The sequence below is a fragment of the Prionailurus viverrinus genome, chromosome A3 (assembly GCF_022837055.1).
Source record: "Prionailurus viverrinus isolate Anna chromosome A3, UM_Priviv_1.0, whole genome shotgun sequence".
Classification (NCBI taxonomy): Eukaryota; Metazoa; Chordata; class Mammalia; order Carnivora; family Felidae; genus Prionailurus; species Prionailurus viverrinus.
The window spans coordinates 1,449,231-1,475,408 of NC_062563.1; the positions used below are offsets into that span (position 1 = coordinate 1,449,231).

The 26,178-nt window shown below is 66.7% G+C and overlaps 1 protein-coding gene across 6 annotated transcripts; it reads right to left on the bottom strand.

Moving 5' to 3' along the window:
- Positions 1–705: 705 nt before the first annotated feature.
- SLCO4A1 (solute carrier organic anion transporter family member 4A1) lies at positions 706–25,593 on the bottom strand. 6 transcript variants are annotated; one of them, XM_047854466.1, is made up of 12 exons: positions 25,502–25,593; positions 13,754–14,616; positions 12,639–12,729; positions 10,878–10,999; positions 10,566–10,677; positions 7,312–7,466; positions 5,884–6,079; positions 4,779–4,944; positions 4,516–4,688; positions 4,184–4,248; positions 3,638–3,786; positions 706–1,875 (listed from the first exon to the last, which is right to left on the bottom strand). In XM_047854466.1, the coding sequence occupies exons 1-12, from the start codon at positions 25,573–25,575 to the stop codon at positions 1,711–1,713; spliced, it is 2,331 nt and encodes a 776-aa protein (XP_047710422.1). In that variant the 5' UTR covers positions 25,576–25,593; the 3' UTR covers positions 706–1,710. The 6 variants fall into 6 exon arrangements, 3 of the variants coding, with proteins under 3 accessions (XP_047710422.1, XP_047710421.1, XP_047710420.1); XM_047854465.1 differs by having other exon boundaries at positions 4,516–4,944; XM_047854464.1 differs by lacking the exon at positions 706–1,875 and having other exon boundaries at positions 2,572–3,786.
- Between the last annotated feature and the right edge of the window lie 585 nt (positions 25,594–26,178).

Consider the following 26,178-nt stretch of genomic DNA (forward strand, 5'->3'; position numbering starts at 1 on the left):
CTCCCCCGTTCCCTGCCACTCAGCACAGGGCCTGGGATACAGTAGGTGCCCCGTCAATTCTCGAACGTGGTCCAGAAGGCCAGAGAGGCCGTTTCCTGCTCACCACGTAAACCTTGGCCAACGGAAGCGGCCGGGTCAGGATTCAAGCGTGGGGAGTGGAAGGAAAGGCCCATCCGGGACGTGGGCCCACGTGGGCCGGCTGGGGAGACTGGTGTCCAGGACACCTGTGAGCTGCCCCCAGGGCCCCCCGGGCCGTAGTTGTGGACTCTCTGGGCTCCACCTGGGAGGGACTGCGTCAGATCTGGATACCCAGGGAGAAAGCCCAGTGGGGGGGTGGGGGGTGTCTCCCTTTGTGTCCCCTCTCACACACACGCACACCCTTCCTGAGCTACCTGCTGAATCCGGCCGTCCCCATCTGAATCCTGGTGCTGCGGGTCACTCAGGAAAGTGGGACCCTGGGTGGAGGGCTCAGGCCCACCCAGCTGGCGCTGGGCCCCCGAGGGAGGGGACTCTCGGGGCACAACGGGGGTCACTGGTGAGGTGGGTGGCGAGAGGCCAACCGGGAGGGCGCAGGGCCAACGGAGCGCTTGTCCCCGGGGCAGCCCGACACTGGCTTTGGGGCGCGAACTCACAAAAACCCACACGAAGGGGATGTACAAACATCAAACTCTGCACCTTCGAAAGAAAACACATTGGCCAGAGAGGTTTGCTTTAAATATCAAAATATATTTATTTACACATAATTTTGACTGAGGACATCCGCGAACATTCCATGGGAGTCCCAGTGTCCTCCAGGCAGAGTTCACGAATGTCCGCTGAGCCGGCCGCTATGCCCACCACACGAGCAGGTAAAAGACAAATTCTATAAATAAGGTTCTGCAAAATATTGGTCCATAAATATCTGCTTTTGCGACGCGTCCCGTCCCGCTGCAGCTCTGAGGACGGGAGGGGGCAGCAGGGACCGTGCCCCTGGGGACGGCCGCCCATCCAGCTGCCCCGCATCAGAAGAGACACAGGAAGTCGGGGCCAGGCTGGTCCCCAGATGCGCCGAATGAGGCCCGTTCGTGAGCACGGCCGGTGACACGCCCCGGCGGGGCTCAGGGCTTTGTAATTCCCACCCCGCGGTGTCGACGGTGTCACGATGAACAGGAGCGACACGAGCCCCGTGTGCGCGCCACAGGCAGTGACGGGCGCTTCTCCAGTCTCCAGGACAGAACGGTGACTTCCGAACCCCCGGCGGCTGCCAGCTTCACACCGGCCGGCAGCTGGTTCTGGACTTTCTGTAACAGTGCAGCTCAGATCGCATAGAGAGACTGAAAATCACAGCTGTCGACGCGTCCGGGGTTCTCGAGGCCCCCGGGCAAAATCCAGTGCCTCGCGGCTCTGTCCGTTCACGGACTGTGAGAAGGGCTGGGCTGCGGGGCCTCGGTCTTCCTGAGCCAGAGGGACCGTCACACTCTCCCCCGGGGCCAGGGGGGAGGCGCGCCGCGTCCCCCCATGCCTTGCGTTCTTCCTCTTCGGCGTCTCTGAGACTCGGACGTGCGGCCCCCACCAGCTTAGTACCCTCAGGATCCTAGGAGAGATTTTTGGAGGGTCCTCAGCCCTGGGGTATCAATCGGCGAGGGGTCAGCCCTTCTGGGGAGAAATCAGACAGTGCTCGCAGGAAGTGCCAGGCAGCTGGCTCGTGTCTCTGGGCCGACGGGTGGGCGGTCAGACGTCACTCTGGAGCTGGAGGGCCGAGGGGGCGTCCTGGAGGTCCATGGGGGTGTCGGAGGCCGAGGACTGGCTGGGCAGAGAAGCTTCTAGGCCATTGGGAGCCTCCAGCGGATGCTTGTACAGGAGGCAGGCAGCGGCAAAGAACAACAAGCCCAGCACCTGGGAGAGAGGAAGAGGCCAGGCGGCCCGGTTGCTCCCGAGGTCCCGAGGACCCCGCTTCTGGAGAGAAGACCCACCTTTCCTGCATAACCCGCCCTGCGTGGACACCCATACTGTCAGTGAGGGAATGAAAACCAGCATTTGACGACATACTGGCCCTGGATGGGGTGGGGGGGCTCGTCCTGGGCTGAACAGTGCCCCCCCCCCACCAAGATCTGTCCCCGTGTCGACCCCCAGAGCCTATCGTGGGAGCAGTGTCTTGGCAGGTGTAATTAAGTTCAGAAGGTTGAGATGAAATCATCCTGGGTGTCGGGTGGGCCTGCCTGCAGTGACAGGTGTCCTCGTGGGAGCAAGGAGACAGTGGCTTTACAGAGACACCCAGGGGAAGGCCACGCGACACAGGGGCAGAGACGGGGCTGGAGCAGACCCTCCGTCAGAGCCCCCAGAAGGAATTGACGTGCGGATTTTGGACCTCTGGCCCCCAGAACTGAGGAATAAAGATCTTCAGGTTTTTTTGTAATTAAAAAAAAAAGTTTGTTTATTTTAGGTGGGGGGGCAGGGAGGGCAGAGAGAGAGGGAGACCCAGGATCCGAAGCAGGCTCCAGGGTCCGAGCTGTCAGCACAGAGCCCGACGCGGGGCTCGAACCCACGAACTGCGAGATCATGACCTGACCCGGAGTTCGACGCGTAACTGACTGAGCCCCCCAGGCGCCCCTGTACACGTGTGTGTTTTAACGTGCGGATGCTGGGTTTTAGCTTTTCTGGGTGCATCACCAGCCTGAGAAGCCTGGCACCCGTGTCCACTCTGGCGCAGGGATCGGAGGGGGCGCGTTCGGAACCTGTCTGCTACTCCTGCTGAAACTAACACTTACCTGAGAAGCCACCGTAACCGCTGTGCTGACGCAGAGGGCTCGTCGTCTGGGTGGACAGACGGCCCGGGTACCGGCCTGTTGCTCTGGGCACAGGGGCACAGAGGAAGAGCCGGGGGCAGCCCCCAGGAAGCCCTGTCCCCCTCCGACTGACCCCTGGCCTTCCGCTGGGGTCACGCAAATCCTTTCTCACACGTGGCTATTATTATGCTAATCCGTGTGGAGATAAGCCCAGGGGGCTGAGAATTCGCCATCCCAAGATGCTTCCAGACAAACGTGAGGCAAGGGGGGGACCCCTGAGCAGCCACCCCCCCCCACCCAGAGAAGAAAATCGAGACACTCCTACAGGCTGGCCCCAGGATTTCACTTTATTGTGAAGGTTCGGTGTCCCTTCCTCCCATCGGGGAAAATTCAAACTATAAATACCGTGCTTCTCCCCACACCACACGAAACACGAAACACGTGATAAAGCAGGCAGTTTCTCTTCCCAGGGTCGGGCGGAGGGTGGGCCAGCGCCCCAGGCACCTCAAGGTCAGGAAGCGGAATTGCTCAGGGGTCCATAAGCCCCGCCCCCACAGCCCCCAGACACGGACAGGCCAGCCAGAATCTGCCCTCGCAGGACAGAGGGGGGTCTTATCCCTGCAAAGCCCTAGGGGACCAGACTCAGGGGCCAGCGGCAGAGGGGAGGCCCCGGCAGGCAGGGGCTTCGTGGGGCTGGGGCCCCACAACGGGCTCTCACTTGGGAAGGAGGCCGCTTCTGGGAACCGGGGCCCGGGGTTCGAGCGGCTGAAAAGCCCCGGCGGAGAGCCTGGGCCCCTGGGCCAGCAGGAGGAGGCCCCGGGCCTCTGGAGCCCACCCGGGACCGCCCCCCTCCAGCGCGCGCCCGCACTCACCTTGTACACCAGCCCCACGATGAGCATGTAGCGGCTCATGGCCGAGTTCTGGTACACGAAGCAGGAGCCCTGCTGGCCACACTGGTCCTGCCAGAGCAGGCACGCCTTGTCGATCACCCAGCCGAAGGCGATGGGCCCCGGGATGCCCCCTGCAGAAAGAGGCTCACTCAGGACCCAACCCGTGCGGGGGGCCAGAGGGGGCAGGTGGGCAGCGACAAGACCCAGAAGGGTGACGTCAGTCAGCCACTGGTGTTCCCGGGGGGGGGGGGTGCGGACTGGACGTAAATGTTCCTTTCTTGGGACTTGGCACCGGGGGGGAGGTGCCGAATCACCCGCGACTCCCCTGGAGCCTTTGTGCTAATGAGGAAAAGGCAAATAAATGACCATGGGTCCCCCTAGTGGACGGCGAGGGGATGGCGTCCTTCTCCAAAGCGGGCACTAGCTGTTCCCGAACGCACACCGCCGCGTGAGGGGACACAGGCCGGGTGCCCTTGTGCAGCGAACGCACTACACAACTGTACGTGGCTTCCTCACGGGGCACAGTACCTAGAGTTCTAACCACAATCCACTGGATTCCCAGCGCAAACGATCTCTGCCGGTCACAGACACACCTGAAACGTGAGACAGCCGCGTCAGCGCCCGGGGAGGTGGGGCCGTCCGCCAGGTCACACCCCCCGCGCTAGCAGCCAAGTCCTGGCCACGCCCCAGGCTGCAGTGGCCACCTCCCCAGGTGGCAAGCACCTCACAGAGGCAGTTGGCTCTCTCCTGCCGCGGTGTTTGGGGGGCCCGGCACGTACCCCGCGGGATCTGCAGAGCTCCACCGCAGCATGCTGCAAGGGAAGGTTCTGGGCCTGAGCGAAACCCAGGCCCGGGCTTACCGTAACGTTGCCGTGAGCGCAGGAATGCTGCTGAGGAATGTAAATATGATTACAACGAATATGAAAACCAGAAGGAGGGGCTTTCTTTGACAAGTTGAGGTGCATTTCCCTGCAGTGGCATGGCCAAAACCAGAGGAAAAATTCTGAGGGACACAGCTACAGTCTCGGTACACCTGAGGGGCGCAAACAGCGCGGATTACCGGAGGAAGGGGCAGGGGCCCTCCCGGGGCGCGGACGGCACGGGGGGCGGCGGCCACGCTCACCTTCTGGCCGCCGGGGCCGGGTTCGGCTGCCTCCGGGCAGCCCGCGTAGCAGGGCGAGAAGTACGTGAGGCCGTCGGAGCCGCACACGGGGCTGTAGAGCTCGGGCCGGCAGCCGCAGGCCGCGTTGCAGGCGGCGGTCAGCTCCAGGCGGCCCTGGGGCAGGAGGCTGCGGGCGGGAGAGGAGGGGGCGGTGGGGCCGGGCCGGGTGGGGAGCCCAGCCTGGGGCCTCGCGCCCCCCAACCCCCAGCCACGGCCTCGGTTCCCGAGGTTCCGATGCTCCCCTCCCTGCCTCCTGCCCGTAGACCCGCTGGGCGTTCTCACGCCACGCAAACCGCGCTCCGCTCTGCTCTCCGTGTGCGCGGCGCACTTCCCCCGACTTGGTGGTGGGACGGGCAGGTGGCTCAGAGCGCCCGGGGCCAAAGCCCCACCCAGAGGCGCCAGCCCCTCGGGTGACAGCTGTGCACCTGCACGGCTCAGGGGCGCGTGCACACGGTGGCCATCACGGACGCGCGGGCTTCCTTCTCTTTCCACTCAGATGGAAGACCCCATGCCCGTCCGGACCCTTCCCGCCTTCCGCAGCACCCTCCCTGGGAGCTGGCCCGGGACCCTCCTGCCTCCCTCCCGTGGCAGCACGGTCCTCGTGGGGGGACCGTGGCGGTCCTGTCGGGGGACAGTGCTCCCACGGCCACTTTGAGGTCTGCGGTCCTGACCCGCCAGCGGCACCAGGAGTCCCTGAGAGGGGCCGCCCATCCCAGCAGCCACCGTCGCAGCCTGCTTCAGATATTAGCCTGACCGGCTGTCGCTCTCATGTTCCCGTGACTCGGTCACACACGGGAGCCGACCCTGGGCCACCTTCCACGTCCACACGTGGAGAGCGGCCAGGTGAGCGGAGTCACGTTTTCCAGATGGGAACCCCGGGCTGGACGCTGGGACGGAGCCCGGGGCTTCCAAAGGGCCGATGCCGGGCTTTCAGTGACCGTTAGCCCTGACCCTCTCCAAACAGTGACCGAGTCCCCACCCCACCACCGCCATCCCCTGGGGCCACCGGTGCCTCCGACAGGCGCGCTGGGCTCTCCCCTTCTCCCAGGCACCTCTCGGTCCTTACCCGCCGTGGTAGCTGGCGGTCACACCCGCCACGGGCACGTTGGGACAGTGCATGAAGAACACGAAGATGGCCAGCAGGCTGGTCAGGGCACAGAAAAGGCACAGCTTGATGATGCCCGCACCACGGAGCTTGAACTTGTTCACGAAGAAGCCACCCAGGAAGGTGCCGCCACCCCCGGCCGGCACCACCAGGTACCCTGCGGCAGAGGGGACATGCTCGGTGAGGGCCTGCGGGGCCGCAGGGGCGGGGCAGGACTGGGAGGGGGAGAGGCCAATAGCCCGCTGCCCGCCTGACTGGGAGGCCGCCCAGGGACTGTGTTCCCCGGAAAACCACAGCTTCTGCGAGTCCAGCCGTGAGCCACCTTTGAGAAATCCGTGGCCCGCGCCATTTCACAGGAAGCTGGGATTAGTTGGCGCGCAGCTCCCAGGCCGTCCCAGGGACGGGGTGCGGACGGGTGTGGGGCTCGGTGGGCCTGCCTCTCCAGCAAGGACCAAAGCCAGCTCTGACATGGACCCCTTCCAGCTCTGGGCTGCAGCCCGGGGGACCCCAGAGCAGGTGGCCGTTCTGGGACAATGTGAGCACAGGGAGGGGGCCGCTTTGGGAAAGGGGAGGCGCTTGTGGATGGGGCCGAGAGGCCAGGCAAGGAGGGGTGTCTGGGGGCATTAGATAGGGGGACGGGGTCCCTAACTGGATGCCCAAGCCCCGTGCCGGAACAGAACCCCGAGGGCTGGGGGGCGGCCTGCACTGGCCCATGTGCTGCCCAGAAGTCCCCACATTCCACACGGGGTGTTGACTCTCCCGGCCAGGATCCACGCCACGTCTGGCACGGTCCAGCATCGACCCCTTGTCTGGTAACGTGTCCCGCCTGGTGTGTTCTCCGTGAGGCTGCAGGTGCCCTCTGGGCAGCAGCAGGATGGGGTCTAAGCAGGGCCCTCGTTCTCCTGGGGGGGCCAGCCTGGCTCTGGCCACAGAATGTCTCTGGCCGGGCGGGTCCCGGGGCTCCAACCTCACGGTCCCGTGAAATCCTGGGATGCCGGCCACCTGGCTCCCGGGTGCGACCGGGCCTGAGGGTCTGGGTGCCACTAGCCAAACCCTTTCTGCAACGAGCCAGGGACGCTGGAGGGGGTGAGCGGGCGTCACAGGCGATGAGCTCGCCCCGGACCCTCCCAGCCAGAGCGGACCCCCCAGGAGGTCAGCACGCTGTGGTCCGTGCTCCCCACCTCCCGGGAAGGACCATCAGACCCACGAAGCAACACTGCGCACAGCCCAGCACCCGCTCCGGGGGCCTCCCCTGCAGGACCACACGCCCGCGTGTCCTCGCGTGTACAGGAGCCGCGTGCGCTTGTAAAAGAGACTCCGGAGACCCCTCACTCATCCGAGAACTCACGAAAAGTCAGAGGACCCCGAGGATTCAGCGAGTTTTCTCACCGAACAAGGTGGCAGCTTCCGAGGCGCTCAGGCTGAACTGGGACTCCAGGAACTTGGGGCCAAACGTGGACATGCCTGTGATGAGTGTGGCCTCGGTGGCTCCTGCCAGGCACAGCAAGATGAACGTGGGGTTTTTCAGTAGGAGCCAGATGGAGCTAGATGGGGAGACGAGAGAGAAGAGACAGAGGGTCAGAGCAGGCCAGAGCAGGGAGGAAGTGCCCTTCCAGAGGGGAGCGCAGGGGGCTGGGGAGTGGGGGGCCCTCCACGTCTCCCCCAGAGCGGTCAGGATGGGGTGTGAGGCTGGCGGAGAACCAGCTCCAGGAAAGCAAGCCACTAAATCAACCTCCTCACCGCCTCCGCCACAGTTCAGCTCTGGCATGGGGAGAGACCCCGAGCAACCACAACACCGTGGAATCACTTGGCGGTGGGGGGAGTCAGGAGCCGGAGGCCGGGGGAGGCGGCTGTCCCCAAGTCCAGGACTGGCCAGGTCCCCACGGATGGGGACCGGCACTGAAGGCTGGGGTCCTTTCTCAGCCACCAGCTCTCGAGAAGGGGGCACAGGGGGCCCTCCAAGGAGCCTTTGGGTGGACCGGGCTGGTGTGTACTTTGGGGGTGGTGTCGTAGGGATCCTGAGGAAGGACCTCGGCCCTGGCCCCTCGGACCTGACCTGCCCGTTCCCTAGTGAGGCTGGCCTTGCTTCCCTGTGGGGATCAGGGCGGGGAGCCCTGCACGGCCCCGCAGCGCTCTCGGCCTCAGGTCTCACCGAGAAGGGGAGAGACCTCTGTGAGCGCCCGACTCGGGCTCTGACTGCTGTCCACCTGTGTCCCCGCCCCGAGCGACGGGCTGGGCACCAGGCCCTGCCCCACACCGCCTGCCCTCACGTGAGCACGTTTCTCCGAGGGCCGCTGGCTCTGGCCGGACTGCTCTGCACCTTGTTGGGGATTCGGGCCAAGCAGGGCTGGCGCCCGGGTGTGCCGACCACACACGCAGCATAGAACACAGCACACCGTCCTTACGGGGCAGTGGAGGCACGACGCTTGGAGTGGGAACGAAATTACAGCCGCGGGGGGTCCGCAAGTTCGGAAGCTCGGCCTCGGGGGGCAGCCAGCCGCCCGCACTTGAGGCTCTAATGCCCGCTTTCCCGATTCCCGGAGCCACCGGGCGGCAGGTGCCTGGACCTGGGCACCGAGGTGCCGACCGGTACGCTTCTGTCCCTGGGCCCCGGGGAGTGATGTGGGCTGGGGGCAGGGTTTTCTCTGGAGCCCCGGGTCACCGCAGGGCAGCGCCTCCCTCTCCCGCACCTACGAGAAAGCAAACCCTGGAACTAAATGACTACCCTCAGCCCGCCGTGGGGGCCGGCTCTGAAATGGCCCTCGGGGCTTACGCTCTCTGGGTCTGCAGCTCAGGGCTGTGCCACACGTGAAGCCCGTCCTCGTGAGCCCCGGCCCCGGAGACCCCGCTGCTGGTCGTGCTCACACCGGGAGGGAGCCCAGAGTCCCTGCTCACATCTCGGGGCACCTGCCACAGGCCGGCAATTGGATCTTGGAAAGCAGGGACGTGCGGTGCAGCCGTGACTAGGCTTTGCACTGGGACACGCGAGCAGGCGGCCGGGAGGAGGCGAAGGAAAGACGTTCCACGCGGCTCGTGGCACCTGACCCGCCCCAGAGCGACACACATGCAAAACTGACTTTCGAGCCAGAAGACTGAAAACAATGCTTTTTGGTTAATTATTTGGGTCCCATGTCCATGAAGGGAAGAAGAGGGGTGCTGGCGGGTGGGGGTCTGGGGGGGGCCCAGGGCACCGGCCCCTCCCCGGGACCTCCTCTGTTGGGGCTCACAGGTCCTGCCTTGTACGGGGGCCGCCCTGTGTCTGGCTGGCCCCTTCCCTGGGTCTTGTTCAGATCGGCCCAGGCTTCGGGGCGCTCGGCTAGGCTTGGGCGGGGGGGCAGGCGACCCTCCCCAGGGTGTGCAGACTTCGTCCCAGGCTCTAGGTGGCTCTGCTAAAATCTGGTGTTGAATTTGCTCGGAGAACTAGTCATGATGTTAACAGAGGGCACACGTTCCAGGATTTATTTTATTACCGGCAACTGGCTAGGGAACTAAGCCTGGACGCAGACCTCTTCTCCGCCCTCTGTCCCCAGCGCTGCTGACGTGCTGGGTCCCTAGCGCTGCGTGTGGGGCACTGGTGGCCCTGCTCCAGCTCAGAGCGCCTCCCCGTGGCTGCTAGGAGACGGGGCGACCCGGCCTTCACACAGACGCTCCTGCGCCCCTGCCCAGTGCGGCCCCTGGCGGCTTACCTGCCTTGGGGCACCCTCCTGAGCGGGCAGCTCTTGGGTGGCCCCACAGGAAGCAGGAAGCAGGAGAACAAAGCCCGAAGCGAGGCAGGCCCGTCCACCTTCCACCCCTAGCACTCCAGCCCTGCCTCCTCTCCACGCGGACAGCAGACAGCCCCAGGGCTTCCCCGGAGGCCGCCTTCGGCCCCGACGCCCCTCCACCCTTCCCACGGCGAAGGTAGGCAACAAGGGCTCATTCCTGCCACCGACAGCCCCACGAGGCCGGTTAGACACGGCCGTTCCTGGGCCCCGGCTCCAGACTACCGGGGGGCAGGGGAGTACTCAGCGAGGCCGAGGAATCAGGCTGGAGGCCGTCCGGGGGCTCCTTCCCCATTCCCTCGAGAGCCCCCTGTGCGATGCCTGGTCCCGTGAAGAGGGTGTGGGTGGCCAGGAGCCCCCCCAGGGCCCCGAGTCTCCCTGAGATCAGAGCAGGCCAGGGGTCCATGAAGCCCACAAAACAAGACCAGGTCTCACACAAGGGAGGGGAGCACACGAGGAGTGGGGGCTGGTGCAGGGCAGTGCGGGCAGGGGGCCGGAGACAGTCCCGTCCCTTCCTGGGTCGTCAGAGGCCTCAAGGCAGAGAGAGGGCGTGAGCCTGGAACCCTGGCACGTGCAGGTGACCTTAATGAAAAGGTCAGAGGACAGAGGACACAGCAGAGTGAGGGCCCTCCGTCGGGACTGTCCCTCACCGGCTCTGTGTGCAGCTCTGAATCTCCCAGCCCGGATTTCAGGGCTGAGACCTTGAGTCCGTGGGGCCACAAAGGAGGTTCAGAAGCTGTGTGCTCACCGCGGCCCTGGAGGGGCCACGCGGACTCTCCTAGCTTGGGGTCAAGGTCTGGCACGTGTGGGCCCCCCAAGGGTCTGCAGGACACATGGGCACGGGCAGGAGCGCCCCCCCCCCACCGCCCACAAGGTCCTTACAGAGGCAGGTCTCTGATGGTTTTCCCGAAGTCGGGGTTGCTGGCCGCCTCGTGGCCTCTGTCCTTCAGCCGGCATGTCTCCGACGCTCTCATGACCACGTAGTGTCGGGAGCCTGGAAGGACACAGACGTCGGCGAGTGGCAGGGACCAAGGTCTCTGCCTGAGGCTCCCCCCTCCCAGGCCTGGGGGCGCCTGAGGGTCAGCTGCACGTGGCCGGGCTGGCCCTGCAGGACGGTGGCCTCGCCCCGAAAGCGATGGGCCCGGACTCCCCAGGGGTGCCCCCCCCAGGAGGACAGAGGAGCGACGCACTCACCTGGCAGCTGCCGGGGGTAGCCGAGGATGGGGATGGCGATGAGGAAGGCGGCGGCTCCCGCGCCCAGGAAGCCCACCCACCAGGCGCCGACCCACAGGGGGCTCTCGGTGGTCAGCTCCGTCCTGTGGGGGGAGACACTTGGGGTCAGCGTGCTGCCCACATGCACTCAGGGCGCCCACGCCGGGCATCCGCACGCTGCTCCAGAAAGACCTTAGCCCAGGGGATCGGAGGGCTCCGGGGGGGGGGGGGTGCTGGGGTGGCGCACTGCACATAACGGAAGCCTGCACCCCCTCCCACACCTGGCCTCTCCACCTCCTCCATCTGGCGGCTCCTGGGTCGTAATCTGCTTAATAAACCGGTAATCTGGTGCATAAAGCACATTCCTGAGGTCTGGGAGCTGTCCTAGCCGCTCACGAAACCCAAGGACGGGGCCGTGGGAACCCCGATTGGTAGCCAGGCAGGACGGAAGTCGTGGGGACCCAGTGCCTGAGGCTGGCGTCTGCAGGGGGTGGTCTCCTAAGGCTGAGCCTTCACCTGTGGGGTCTGTGCTGACCCTGGGAAGTCTGTCAGACCTGAGCTGAATTTAGGATCCCCAACGGGTGTCAGAAGAGACCTGCCTGGTGTGGAAAACCCCACACAGAAGCTCACATTGGCAGCACTAAATCTGCTCTCCGTTCCGCAAAGGGTATCAGAGTACTGGTGACCTGGTCTCGCCTGGTTCCAGGTCTCTGTCCTCAGGGCCTGTACTCAGGGACCCCCAGACCCCCCGGGCAACCAGAGCAGGGCCAGCCCCCCCAAGACCCTGGGGACCATCCCCCCAGACCCCAGGGCCGCCAGAGCAGGGCCAGCCCCCCCCAAGACCCTAGGGACCACCCCCCAGACCCCGGGGCCGCCAGAGCAGGGCCAGCACCCCCCAAGACCCTGGGGACCACCCCCCCCAGACCCCGGGGCCGCCAGAGCAGGGTCAACCCTCCCAAGACCCTGGGACCACCCCCCCAGACCCCGGGACCGCCAGAGCAGGGCCAACCCTCCCAAGACCCTGGGACCACCCCCCCAGACCCCAGGGCCGCCAGAGCAGGGCCAGCCCCCCCCAAGACCCTAGGGACCACCCCCCAGACCCCAGGGCCATCAGAGCAGGGCCAGCCCCCCCCCCCAGACCCCAGGGCCATTCCCCCCCCAGACCCCAGACCCTGGGGCCTCCAGAGCAGGGCCAGCCCCCCAAGACCCTGGAGACCACCCCCCAGACCCCAGGGCTGCCAGAGTAGGGCCAGCCCCCCCCCCCAGACCCTGGGGCCGCCAGAGCAGGGCCAGCCCCCTCAAGACCTTGGGGACCACCCCCCAGACCCCAGGGCCGCCAGAGCAGGGCCAGCCCCCCCAAGACCCTGGGGACCACCCCCCAGACCCTGGGGCTGCCAGAGCAAGGCCAGCCTCCCCCAGACCCCAGGGCCGCCCCCCACCCAGACCCCAGACCCTGGGGCCTCCAGAGCAGGGCCAGCCCCCCAAGACCCTGGAGACCACCCCCCCAGACCCCGGGGCTGCTAGAGCAGGGCCAGCCCCCCAAGACCCTGGGGATCACCCCCCAGGCCCCGGGGCCGCCAGAGCAGGGCCAGCCCCCTCAAGACCCTGGGGACCACCCCCAGACCCCGGGGCCGCCAGAGCAGGGCCAGCCCAGCTTCTTCCTGCTGTGTGTCCTGCTCTGAGGGAGCCACCGCCCAGGCGAGGTGCCGTCCGCGTGGGGCAGGTTCAGCTGGGGCCACTCACTGTCGGCCTACTTCTGTGTAAATGTTGAGCAGGGTGCCTCCGATCAGGTAGCCAGCGGCGGGGCCGAGGATGGCCGCCGTGTAGAAGATGGCTGGGGAGAAGCAGAGAGGTTGAGGCCGGCCACGTCCGCTGCCCCAGGGCTCGCGAGCCACTGACACGCAGAAGCCCACCTGCGAGGAGCCCCCCACTCCGTGTGTCTGCACCTGTCTGTCCCCGTCACACGGACCCTTTGGGCCAGGGTTTACGTCGGGGCGGCCTTCACGGAGTCTGAAATCTGGCTGCTTTTAAGATTTTTCTGGGGGCACCTGGGGGCTCAGTCGGGTGGGCATCTGAGTTTGCCTCAGGTCACGATCTCATGACTCGTGAGTTCGAGCTCTGCGTCTGGCTCTCTGCTGATGGCATGGAGCCTGCTTGGGATTCTCTGTCCCTCTTTCTCTCTCTGTCCCTCCCCTGCTTGCGCGCGCGCGCTCTCTCTCTCTCTCTCTCTCTCTCTCTCTCAAATAAGTAAACATTTAAAAAAATTTTACAGCTTTCCTGGCCGAGCCGACCGCAGATGTTATTTGGACCCTTTCTCCCGGAAGAGCAAAGACCCCCAGGGCCTGTGTTCCAGGCCATGGCTGTCTCCACGCAGCATCACAGGCCCACCAGGGCGTCGCTGGACTAAGGAGACCCCAACGTCCCTGGGTCGGCACCGCTAGGTGACTAGGGGGACAGAGTCCGAGGTGGGAACAAGCAGGCTGCAGCCAGCTGACGGGGTCAGGGGAGGCCTTGGAGCGCCGGCCGGTCCCTCGCGCGCGTCCCCGAGCACCTCTCCCTGGGAAAGCCTGGCCTGGCAGGAGGGATGCGGGGACGTAGTGCCACGAGGTTGAAAACCCCAAAATCTGACGCCCCCCCCCCCCAAACGAGGGTGTCTCAGCGGGAGCGTGAGGCTCGAGCCCAGTCCCGGGGGCAGCAGGGCAGCGCCTGGCTGACCCGGGGCACGAGCCAGCCCCGGGCCCACTTACTCTGCGCGCGTCCCCCGGACCCCCAAGACGTGCTGGGGGCCAGGCTGAGGTCGGCCAGGACCACCGCCAGCCCCTGCGCTCGCCCGCTGCCTCGCCTGCGACCCCACTCACCGATGTAGACGGGCGAGTGGCTGGACTTGACGTTCTCGTCCAGGTAGGTGACGCCCAGCGTGTAGAGCGGCGTGGCGCCCGCACCGTGCAGGAACTGGCCCAGCATGAAGACCAGGCGGTAGGCGGACAGGCCGGAGGCGCGGTCCCCGCAGGCCAGGCTGCGGTTGGCCCGGCACGCGCCCAGGCCCTCGGCGCCCTCCGCCTCGTAGGCGCCCGCGGCGAAGTGGGGCAGCGCGAACACCAGCGAGCCGGCGCCCATGACCAGCACGCCCCGGCCCAGCCAGAGCGGCTTGTGGCCGGTGCCCCCGAAGTAGCTGACGAAGGTGAGGCACAGGCAGGCGGCCACGTCGTAGGAGCTGGCGATGAGGCCGCTCTGGTAGCTGCGCAGGTCGTAGCGGCGCTCGATGGAGGTGATGACCGTGTTGATGAAGCCGTTCACCGTCATGCCCTGCAGGAAGGCGGCCGCACACAGGAAGAGCAGGAAGGCCCTGGGCGTGTTGAAGGCCCGCAGGCACTCGGGCGCGAAGGCCCGCCAGCCACACACTGTGCTCTGCGGCCCCGCAGCCACGCGGCGCGTCTCGGGGGCCGCCCGGGGGTCACGCTTCCCGGCCGGCGGCTGGCACAGCGGCTGGCTGCAGGAGCCCAGGGCGTCGTGGCTGGGGGGCGAGCCGAGGGACGCCCGCCTGCTGGGGGGGCTGTGGCCGCTCCCGCCGTCCGCGGCCGAGGGCGGGCTCGGGAGGATCAGCTGTGGCAACGACGTCGGGGGCTTGTCCCCCGTCGAGTGCTGAGGCATCTCCGCCGGGGGGGGGGTCCCGGGGGCGGCCACGGAAGCCGCCGAACGGTATTCCGGGGGCCGGTTCGTCCTGTGAGAAGAGTTTCCGGGTCAGAAAGCTTCCATCTGCCCTCAGAGCACGGATATCGCCGGGAGCGTGTCCCCCTCCCCACCCCCCCACCCCGTGCCCGGTCCCTCGGGGCAGCCGATGGCTCTGCTGTCCGCTACCCAGTCTGATGGGGTTTGACCTTCCCTGGCCAGCCCCCTTCTGAATCCGGGGCCGGACCTCCCAGACCCACACACGTGAGCAAGCCACAGTCGGGGAGCGGGGCTGAGGCACAGCGGGACCGAGCCGGATGGCCCGCACCATCCCCCCACCCCCAGCCTGTGCCCGGCCGGCGTGAGCCGTGCGCTTTGCCGCTGGGAGGGCCGCCCCGTGTGGACGCGATCTCCGCACTGACCGTCCTGCCTCACTTCCGCAGGAGACTCACACCCCGCTCGCTTTCCGTGCCCTCAGCACGAAGGGGACATCGTTGCAGCCCAGCACTTGGAGGGCGCGGGCCACGCGGGAGGGGAAAAGGGCACCACAGCTGGCCCGGCTTGTTCTGCGGCCGCGGTGCTCGCTGCCCACGGCACGTTTCTCAGGATGTCGCCGCAGAGCACGTGTGCGGCCACGCGGGCGGGTTAGGAGAAAGGCAGACACTCCTCTCCGCCGAGGCCCCAGCCCAGCCCCGTTCCCTCCCGGCCCCCACACCCCCACCCCGCCCACTGTTAGAAAGGGCAGCACATCCTGCCGGGTACACGGTGGCTTCTGGGCGTCCACCCGGTTCAGCCGGCGCTCCCGCCAGAACTAAACCGTCGGCCCGCTCGCGCTCCCTGCAGGAGAAGACACTGGACCCTCCCCGTAGCCCAGCTGCTTCTGGCAAACCCCACATAGTCTCTGCTTCTCGGGGCTGACGGTCCTCCCCAAGGAAGGCGTGCTGCAGCCCCGACCGCCGGCCCCTCAGAACGGGGGCGTGTTTGGGCCAGGGCCTTCGAAGAGGTGACTGAGGTCAGATTCGGGGGTCAGTGCGGGCCCCAGTTCACTGTGACTGGCGTCCGGACTCAGGCACACACAGAGCGAACACCACGTGCGCACAGAACACTGTCCCCTAGGCAGGTGCTCCCTCGCGGCCGCACCTCCGTCCCAGGCATCCTGCTCCCAGGACTAAGACCCTCAACACCTGCTGTGTCAGCGTCCGGTCTGCGGTCTGCCGTCTGGCAGCCCCAGGACGCCGCCACGCCCTTCACCTTTGGGGCCGGGCCACTTTGTATACAGAGTGTTTCTGAAGCCCAGCCATCCTGGGGAGCCTCATGCCGTGGGAGGCACGGGAAACATCACAGGGTTGTTCTCGGAGGCCCGGAGCTGCCTGCTGGCCTCCCCCAGGGCTGGGGTCCCGTTGCTGGTGACTCAGGACCCCGACGGATCCTCAGACCCAGAGCATCAGGCCACAGGGGTTCACTCCCACCCACGCCCCCACCAGGCGCAGAGACGAGGGTGTCCAGAACTGCCTCCCGTCCACTTTCGCCGGCTGAGACTCCATCAGGGACCCAGTTACGGGGCGCTGCCTCGTCGGGCCCTGCGCTGGGCGAATGGGGATCTCCCCAAAACAGCCAGTGTCCGCCCAGACACTGAGTGCGACCTTATTTGGAAAAAGTCTTTGCAGACGTGGTTAATGGTTTGAGATGAGGTCATCTGGATTGGGGTGGGCCCCAATCCAGTGACAAGGCTCCTTAGAAGAGAAGACACAGAGAAGTCACGTGACAATGGGAGCCAAGAGCGGAGAGACGCAGTCACCAGGAGGCCAGGGGCCCCAGGGCACGAAGACCCTCTCCTGGAGCCTCCAGACAGCGCGAGGCCCGCTGACCTCAGGCTCTGGCCTGCAGAGCCGGGAGAGGCTGAAGTCCTGCGGCTTTAAGCTCCCGGTTTGGGAAGCTTGGCGAAGGCAGCCGCCGAGGACGCCACAAGCTGTCGCATGTGGCCCGGCACCGAGGAGGCCGCAGGCCTGAGGGGGTGGGGCGGCCGAGCTAGATGCGGGCGTGCGACACGGCCATCCTCGCCAACACCGTGCTGAAAGAACCCCGACTGATGGTGGCGTTCGAGCACGGGGCTGGCTGCTCCCCGTGAAGGGGGCGCCGCCAGGCCATCCATGCCGAGTCCCGAGGCCGTGCAGGGACAGCGCCATTGTCTCGCGGTGGCCGCGAGTGTTCCAGGCGCCTTGCTAGTCACTTGTAGCGCCTCCCAGCCTTGTAGGCCCGGCTCCGCGGAGCCGCGGTGAGCAGAGCGGGGAGGGGGCAGCTCCTGGGGACCCTGCAGGACAGCGGAGCGGGTGCTGCAGCTGATGGCCGCGGGGCCACCTCCAGCCCACGCAGTACAGGCGCCCGGACCACGGCAGAGCCTCGCAGAAGAGAGCAGCCAGCGCGAGCCCCGGCACGGGCGGGCCGTCGAAACAGACACACGGAGAGATACCACGAAGGCTGGACGTTCCCCGAAATGCCAAGGCCCAGAGGCCAGCCCGTGCTGTCGCCGTGGCGTGGTTTCCTCTAGATGCACCAACACACGCGTGGGTGCGGGTCCACGCGTGCACACAGAGCTATCTGCACTTTGCACGCACAATGCACACATCATCTGGGGCAGGTGCGGAAGCAGAGGAACCTCAACCAGGTGAAGGCCAGCAGGGGCCACAGGGAGCTCAGGGAGGCCACCAGCAGCCTGCATGGATGACAGGCCGGGATGGGGCCTCGGGAATTATTCGTGGGTCGGCGTTTCCAGTAAGTGGCAGAGACACCAGCCGCGGGCAGAAGCCTGCTGCCCCAGCTCTGGGCTCGCCTCACACGCCCCACCCCTGCAGGAGAGACGCAGGGCAGGTGACCCGGAAAGATCAGGCCCACAGCAGGGTTCAGGAGGCGGCGGGACAGCCAGCTGTTGTGACTGGGGCCAGGCACAAGATCTGAAATCAAAAGCCACAAGCGAGCACCCACGAGCAGCCCCAAGTCAGTGGGAAAATCCCACCTGCACCAACACTGTGGACGGACCTCGGACATGAGTGTATAAGGCTCAGGCCAAATCCTATGCGTCCCATTATTTAAATTAGCAAATTGAACCGCCAGTCGGGGTGCTGGCCGGCGACCCACTTGTGGCTGCCACCCGCACACGGCAAGAATTATCAGCAGCGTTCAGGGCCGCCGGCCCTGGCGCCTCCTCCAGGGGTTCCGCCAGGAGGCTGACTGCGGCGGGCACGGCCGCCTCTCCTTGCTGTCCGCGGCCAGGTCAGCGCGCTGTGGAAAAGCCTTTGCAACCTTACGCCTGCAGCTCCGCCCCAGCTTTCCTGTGCCTCCTGGAGGCTGGAGTTCTTTGTCTGTCCGGCTCTCACCCTTCTGGACGGACGCTCTGGATGGGGAATGAGGAGGCCAGCCCTCCCGGTGGCCCCGGCGCTCCCGGCACTGCAGCGTGAGCGAGGAGCGGGTGCTGCCTGGAACCGTCCCTCCACCGGCAGGCAGGCGGCGGGGTCCTGAGCGAGTCTAGGCTCCACGACACCTGGAATCTCACAGCCACAAGGACGGTCCGAGCATCATGGGGCTTCCAAAGGACATTTCCGAGTTTGTGCCAGGATCTCACACGGCCCTGCCTGGACACTGTCGTGTGCCAAAGCCTGGGGGTGGATGCACAGACGGCCATGCCGAAGCTTGCTGTGCGTGCCCGAGGCCCGACACGTCACCGGGGAGGCCTGCTAGAGAACGGGGTCCTGCACGACAGCAGTCGGCCGCACTGGCCGAGCCCGGTGGTGTGGGCGTGGAGGCGAGGGCCGGACATCACGGCTGCGCTCGGAGAAGCCTTGCTCCCGAGGCCCTGTGAGCATGTGACAGGTGCCTAGTTTCTGTCCGCTGGGAACCGTTTGTACAGAACGTGTGTCGGCTTCCCACCTGCCGATCGGGCCTCACTGCATTGCTGAGCCGGGTCCAGCCGGTGCCAAGGTGCTCACTGGCGCTGGTGCAGAGGGGCCGGGCAAGGTAGCCGGACGGCGGAGGAGGGAGCGTGTGGACGCAGGAGGCCGGCCGCGGGAGCCGAGGGGCAGACAGACCCCACAGCGGGAGGGACGGGCTGCGAGGCCACCCTCACCCCCCGGGGGCTCCAGGCATAGCCCGCGGGTACCCTCACCCAAAAGGATCCCAGGGCATCTCACTCCTGACGACTCCTCCCCCTCCTCTACCCAGACCACCACTCAGAGTCTGGCCCAGAGCCACGGCCACGGCCTCAGAGCCAAGGGCAGCATGATGGTGGATTCCACCTGTCGACCTGGTGGGCCACGAGGTGTGTGGGCAGGGGTGTCTCTGGGAGAGGTTAGCGTCTGAACTGGTGGACCCAATGCAGGTGTGTGGGCCTCGTCCAGCCAGTCGAATGGCGGGATAGGGCGGCAGGGCTCACCCTTCTCTGAATTTCTCTGCCTGGCTACCTTTGAACTGGGAATTGACTTTTTCCTGACTTTAGACTCGAACTAGCACGTTGTTCTTCTCAGGTCTCGAGCCCACCCTGCCGGCCCTCAGGCCAGAAGCGCACCTTTATGTGTCCCGGGTCTCCAGCTTGCCGACTGCCCATTTAGAGAATTGCCAGCCTCCACAGTTGTGCAGCCCAAGTTTCTAATAATAAATCTCTTTATATATAAATATCTCCTATTGACTGTGTTTCTCTGGAGAATTCGGGCCGCCGGGGCGGGTGGTTCTACACCGACGCCTGCTGTACGTGAGTGAGGCTGTGATGGGCAGCGGGGCTTGGGGACCCCCGGGGCACTGTCCCATCCACCAGGAGCTCACAGCCCCCCTACACCCGGGGAGCCATTTAAGAGCCAGCCGCAAACTGCCCGCTACCAATCACAACAGCACAGGCTGCGAGAGCCAGCAGAGGCAGGAGGCAGGCGGCCAGCAGAGGCCCCGGGAGGAGGGCTTCAGGGCAGTGGGATCTGGCAGGATGGCCGCCACTGTCGCAGGTCATGAGCACCCTGCGGCCTGGTGCCGGCTGAGGCCTCTCCCACGCACACATAACCTCTGAGATCCCCGGTCTCAGGAGGGGGGTCCTCTTACCATGGAGCCGTGCGCGTTGCCCAGGACGAGGGAAAAGTCCTCCAGGGGAGCCCCAGCCACGTGACCCCCAAACAGTGGCGGCAGCAGGAAGGAGCCCCCGCGACTGGAGCGACTGGAGCGGACTGGGGGGCTCCGTCTGGTGCCCTCCACCCCCTGCAGCACCTGCTCACACGCTGGGCCGTCCCTCCCTGCTGCTCTGCTGCCTTCAGCCCTGTGGAGGCGCATCTGAGGCCGCCAGACGCTCCGCAGGACGCTGGGAGGGCTTCCCAAGACCCAGAGGAGAGACAAAGCATCCCCCTCCTCCAGCTGTGCAGGGAGGAGGCAGCTCCTTCACAGGGAGCCACTGTCTGGGGCCTTACCCCGTCCTCCAGGCCTGTCCCGGGTCCTTGGGAGCCTCCCCCTGCTGCCAGAGGCCCTCCGCCTGCTCCCATAGGAGACGCGCCCTGTGGGATTAGGTGCCCGGGATTAGCGGCGAGGACAACGGGGTCCCCGGAGCCTCCAGCCAGAGGCTCTGCACCTGGGGCTCCGGTGCGAGAGGCAAGGGCGTGGCTGCGCACGCACACGTGTGTGTGTGCGGGGGGGGGGGGGGGGGGGGGTGAGCTCGCTCAGGAGGACAACGCAGATCTCTTCCACCGGCCCAGCCAACAGCCACAGCTCTCCGAGTCCGAGCCACTCGGCTCCAAGAACTCCAGGTGCATCTCCTCCCCGCCCCGCCGGCCCCAGCGGCCGCAGCGTGAGCACCGGGGGCCCCTGTGTGGGAGGCTCGGGGTCCTGGTCTCAACCCAGGGCTGCAGCAGCCCTAGTACCCACAAGCCCCTCTGCCGGCTCAGGCCTTGTGCGCTCACCCACGCCCCACGCGGAGGCTGCCCACAAACCCAGTGGGCGGGAAGGACGCAGGTCACCCCCGGCGCCACTGGTCCTCGCCTGCCGGCTCAGTCTGGCTCTGGCCCAGCCAGCGCCCCAGGGGGGCCTTTCCTGTTAGGGGCCGGGGCGCTCCCAGGCTCCATCCTGAACCCCGTTCGCCGGGGACGTGGCAGCCAGGGACACACACACTGGTGTCACTTCTGCTTCCTCTCTGCGCTCCAGCCGGTAGGTCCCCTTCTGCACTGATGGCTCTGAGGTTGACGGCCACAGCCCACGCCACTGTGACATGGGCCACACCACATGGTGGCCTCTGCCTGAGCTCCTGCACGTGGGTCCCCTCCCTGTCCCCTCCCCTTCTCCCTCCTAACCCCCTGCTCCTGGGTCCTTGCCCTGTGACCCTGGACCCTTGCCCCTGGGGCCCTGGGCCCTTGCCCCTGTGATCCTGGGTCCTTGCCCCTAGGGCCCTGAGGCTTGTCCCTATGACCCTGGGCCCTTGCCCCTGAGGCCCTTGCCCCTGTGACCCTAGACCCTTGCCCTGTGGCCCTGGGCCCCTGCCCCTGTGACCCTGGGCCCTTGCCCCTAGGGCCCTGGGCCTTGTCCCTATGACCCTTGCCCCTGTGGCCCTTGCCCCTGTGACCCTGGGCCCTTGCCCCTGTGACCCTGGGCCCTTGCCCCTGTGACCCTGGGTCCTTGCCCCTAGGGCCCTGGGCCTTGTCCCTATGACCCTTGCCCCTGTGGCCCTTGCCCCTGTGACCCTGGACCCTTGCCCTGTGGCCCTGGGCCCTTGCCCCTGTGACCCTGGGTCCTAGCCCCTAGAGCCCTGGGGCTTGTCCGTATGACCCTGGACCCTTGCCCCTGTGACCCTGGACCCTGCCCTGTGGCCCTGGGCCCTTGTCCCCACGACCCTGGACCCTTGCCCCTAAGGCTCTGGGCCTTTTCCCTATGAGCTTGGGCCCTCGCCCCCATGACCCTGGACCCTCGCCCCTGTGACCCCAGACCCTCACCCCTAGGGCCCTGGGCCTTGTCCCCATGACCCTGGACCCTCGCCCCTGTGACCCCAGACCCTCACCCCTAGGGCCCTGGGCCTTGTCCCCATGACCCTGGACCCTTGCACCTGTGGCCCTTGCCCCCGGGACCCTGGGCCCTTGCCCCTGTGACCCTGGGTCCTTGCCCCTAGGGCCCTGAGGCTTGTCCCTATGACCCTGGACCCTTGCCCCTGTGGCCCTTGCCCCTGTGACCCTGGGCCCTTGCCCCTAGGGCCCTGGGCCTTGTCCCTGTGACCCTGGGCCCTCACCCCTTGACTTGTGGCGGTCTTCAGGCAGCTCTTTTCTGGTCTCCTACATCCATCTTGGTGTTTTATCCTCTGACTGAGGGAGAGGAGGGGACTTTCACTTGTTGAAAACGAGGCCAAAACTATTCAGAGGGCAGACTGTGGGTGGCAGGCAGATCTGGGCTGGTCATCCCAATTTGCATACTAGGGTGAGCAGGAAGCCGGCCACTTTGCATGGAGGTCAACAACGAAGGCTAGGAGAGAGCCAAGGACCTGTCCCTTGGGGCTGTCCTGCACGGACGTCCCCGCACCCACCTTGTCCCCACCAGCGGGCAGGAGTGTGGGGAGGGCCGGATGAGCCAGAGAGAGGGGAGTCCAAGTTTACTGGTCTTTCCAGTTCCCCACGTTTGATCCCTGGAGGAATGAAGATAGGATGTGTTGCAGCCACACAAGCGTTCCCACCTTGGGCAGTGGTGGATTTCTCCGCACTCTCTGTGCCTCAGATTTTCCACTTAAACATAAGTGTGGCCTCACGGGGAGGAGGGAGTAAGCCTCTTCTCAGGTGGGTCTGGGCACCACTTGGGGCTCGTGAGAAACAGAGACTGGCAGAAGGGCCCTCGTAGGGTTTGGAGGGGCTGGGTGGGGCACAGGTTCGCTCGGCTGTGTCCGGGTGGCCTCTGAGGCCTGGGGCTCCAAGTACCAGGCTGAGGGCACCTGCTGAGAGGCAGACCGCCAGGACCAAATGCGCGGACTCCACACCAGCCCAATGGGCACCACCCTCGGCTCAGCTGGTCCCAAGCCCTAAAGGGCACTGAGCCGAGGGACGTGGCCTCGGGTACCCCCAAGGCTTCCTGGATAAAAAGCCAATGAGGAAAGGGGGCCCCCGTGGGAGGAGAGGACGTGTTCGAAGTTCCCCAGCCCAGGAGCCTACGACTCTCCCGGCGGCCATAAGCGGAGTGGCCAAGCCCTGGCGAGCAAGCCCCGCCCTGTGCCTGGTCCTCCGTGGGCCACACCTGGCCACGCTGTGAGCGCCGTCTGCAAAAGGCATGATGTTGTGCAAGATGTCCACCAGCCCCAACAAATGTGGTTCAAGAGGCTAATTCTGGGTAATGCTGGTGGGAGGGGGTGCACCATGGCCACAAAGGGAAAATGAGGAGTATCTGAGAACAGCAGGCCGAGGGCCTACAGCAGGAAGAGTCCCCATGACCAGCCGAGGAGGGGATACGACCCGGGGCCCAGAAGGCCGGTTTCCTCCCCTGCTAGCAGGCCCCGGGCTCCACGGACACACACGAGCTCTGGTCCCCAGAGACCTGAGCTGGTGCCGCCTTCCCACCCACGGGCAGGGGCCTGGTGGGCCTGTCGATTACCTGCCGTGGTGGAGCCCCGGGCCTGGCCTGAAGTGGGCTCACCACGACCAGGCCCAGGCCAGACAAGCAGCTCAGTGTTCCAGAACAAAAGCAGCTGGGCTTCTGAGGATTATTGTCTATCCCCTTCCAAAAGCAGACAATGGGCTCTTTGCCATGCCTGAGAACAGGAGGCCACGTGGCTCAGGAGGGAATATTTTCGTGGTTTCTGCCCACAACAGAGGAAGCAGAAATGGGGCCAGGCGGGTCTTCTGGGTTCGCGCCGGGCCAGCTGTTGAGCCCCCTCCTGACCGCGAGCACCGGGCACCGCTCTGCTACCCGCCGGAAACCCGGGGAGGCCTCCCGGACCAAAACCACCCCAGCGAGCTTCAGCACTGACAGCAGCTCAGCAGTGCCGGCCCAGGAAATGGATCACCGCTCGCGGAGACTTCTACATCGTTTAGAAGCCGGACGTGGACCCAGAGCCCAGACTGCAGCGGCGGTTTGTCAAGGCGAGGGTCCACTGCAGACTGGGGAGAGCCAGACTGTCTGAGCCGAATCCCTCAGAACAGGTGTTCAGCAGACAGAAAACATCAGCCCCGAGACTTCCATTCACTCGGCCACCATCAAGCCCCGCCTCCAGGCCCCGGCCACCTCACCATGGTGTTGGGAGGGACTCGGTCGGTCGGGACCTGCCCAGGCACCTGCCTGAGGGGCCACACCCAGGGCGGACTAGGTCACAGCCACCCAGGAGGTAAGCAGCCCCATAAAAACTTTCCAGGTAGTGTCCACCAGGCCTGTCCGGCAGGAAGGCAGTACTGAGGCAGGGCAGCCCGGAGTACGGGGACCCAGCCAGAGGGGCCCTTCCCTCCTCTCCCTGCATCCGTGGGCATTGGCCATCCCTGCCGGATGCTCCAGTCCCCTTAGCCACGGGCCCACCTTTTGGGACACTGCCCTGCATCAGGCCGGGTCACCCGGGTTGCCTTCTCCCCACCAGCATGAGAGCTGTGAGAGCTCCGGAGGCACCCAAGTCTGGATGGAAACCTCTCCATCACATGCTAGCGGTGTGACCGTGCTCGAGTCACCTAACTCCTCAGTGCCTCGGTTTATTCATCTGTGAAATGGGAGTGGTAGTAGCCCACTCCACAGGGTTGTTGTGGGGCTTACATGAGATAACGCTCAAAGCACTTAGCACCGGGCCTGGCACGTTCGACTGCTCAGCAAACAGCTTCTCCCCCGTGAGCATTACTGATGTTGTCAGGTTCGAACACACAGCGGCTCAAACCAGACACTTTCTCTCCTCTGAAGGCCACGACCCGGGGCACACAGGGAATGAGATCTTCCCGGGTCGCGGGGTCCCAGCCCGGCTCCCCAGAGCCAGGGTCTGGTCTGACGGCAGGAACCCAGGTTCCAAACAGCGCAGCGGGAAGCGGCGACTAAGCTGGTTCCTTCAGGTGGAAAACTACTGCGCTCCCCCGCGGCTGCGGAGAGGAACAGGCCCCTCCACCCAGTCCGCCGCCCACGAGGGAGCGCACGCACGCGGCCGGTCTCTACCCTCGTGGCGCTGACCCCGCGGAGCCCGGCTCGGGTCCGCACGGCCGGCCGGCTCGTCCTGCCTCGGGTCTCCAGGTCCGGGGCCAAGGGTGCCCCGCGGCGCCTCAGGCGGGTGCGCACCCTCGTTTCCATCCCCCCACCCCGCCCTCTGCGGGCACCCGGGCGCCCGGGGGCTCCCCGCCGCGCCCTGCGCCTCGCGCCGGGGTACCCGCACCTGGCGTGGTGGGGCGGGAGAGGGGCCGGCCGGCGACGCCCGGGCTGGGGACCAGCCCCGCGTGCCCGCCCCAAAGCCCAGCGCTCCGCCCGCGCCCCCGCCGCGGGGTGTCTTTAGCGCAGCAGGCGCGCGAACAAAGCCCGGCCGCCCGCGAGAAACTTCTGCGCCTGGCGATTTCCTCCCGGACCCGGCCCGCCGCCACTCTGCACCCCGAGGAGGCGCGTCCGTCCCTGAGCTGACCCGCGGGGCCTGCGCCTGCGAGCGCGCCCAGCCACCTGCCCGGGCACCAGCCCGGCCGCTCCCGCCCTGCCCTCCCCTGCCGGTCGCCCTCCCCACCCCCCCCCACCCCCCAAGGCTTCCCGCCCGGGCTGCCGGCGGCGACCGGGGTGCATTTGCCTCGGATTTCCCAGAGGCGGCCGGGCCGCCGGGCGCACCGCCCGTGCCCTGCGTCCCGCCCCGCCCGCGCCGGCGCCACCTCGAGCCCGCTGGCCCCAGCCCGGCGTCAGCGGGCACCTGCCGCGCTCCTGACGTCAGCAGGCCGGGGCCGGCGCGCCCTGGCGGCGCCCCACGAAGGCGCCCCGAGCCCCGCGCCCGCGCCCGCCGGAGCGCTCACCGTCCCGAGGTCCGGCCGCCGCGCCGCGCTCCGCGCTCTGGCGGCCGCTCGCAGCCGCCTCCCGCTCCATTCATCCGCGTCCGCGCCCCCGCCCGGCCGCCCGGCGCTGGCCCCACCTACCCGGGCCAATGGCCGCGCCGCGCCCCGGGCCCGCCCCCAGCGGTGGGGAGCGGCGGGGCGGGGCGGGGCGGGGTGGGGAGCGGCGGGGCGGGGCGGGGCGGGGCGGGGCGTGCCTTTCCGGCCCCCGGGTCTCTGTCGCCCCCCGCCGCTCACCGACCCCTCCCCAACCGCGACAGCCCGGCCTCCGCCGCCGCGGGTCGGAAACCTGGAGCCCAGCGGTGAAGTCCCCGGGCCGGGCGTGACTCAGACCTGAACCCGCGCGTGTGGGACCCGGGCGGTGGTGGAGGCCGTGGTGGAGGAAGTGAAGTTTCCCGCCCAACCCTTCGGAAAGGCCGCCGGGGGCCAAGGGAGTTGGGGGGGTGCCGCTCCGGGGGCTCGCCCCGGCGGCGCATGGTGAGGCCAGCACCCTTGCCCGGCGAATCCAGCGTTCCCTGCCTGCAGCCTTCTCGGTAAAATGACCCTTCCTTAGATGGCAGCCCTTGGGGGGGGGGGGGTGACGGGCACCAGACACATCCCCGTGGAAAGGAGGTTCCGTCTGAATCCCTGCCCCAGCTCTC

What these genes read in the sequence shown, in the direction of transcription:
- SLCO4A1 (XM_047854464.1), bottom strand. Translation starts at nt 25,575, where the DNA reads ATGAATGGAGCGGGAGGCGGCTGCGAGCGGCCGCCAGAGCGCGGAGCG. An exon ending in GGAAGCTGCCACCTTGTTCG is followed by an intron (nt 6,080 to 7,311) that starts GTGAGAAAACTC and finishes CCTCTGCCGCAG; the next exon opens with GGTACCTGGTGGTGCCGGCC. An exon ending in CCGGCCCCGGCGGCCAGAAG is followed by an intron (nt 4,689 to 4,778) that starts GTGAGCGTGGCC and finishes TGCGCCCCTCAG; the next exon opens with GTGTACCGAGACTGTAGCTG.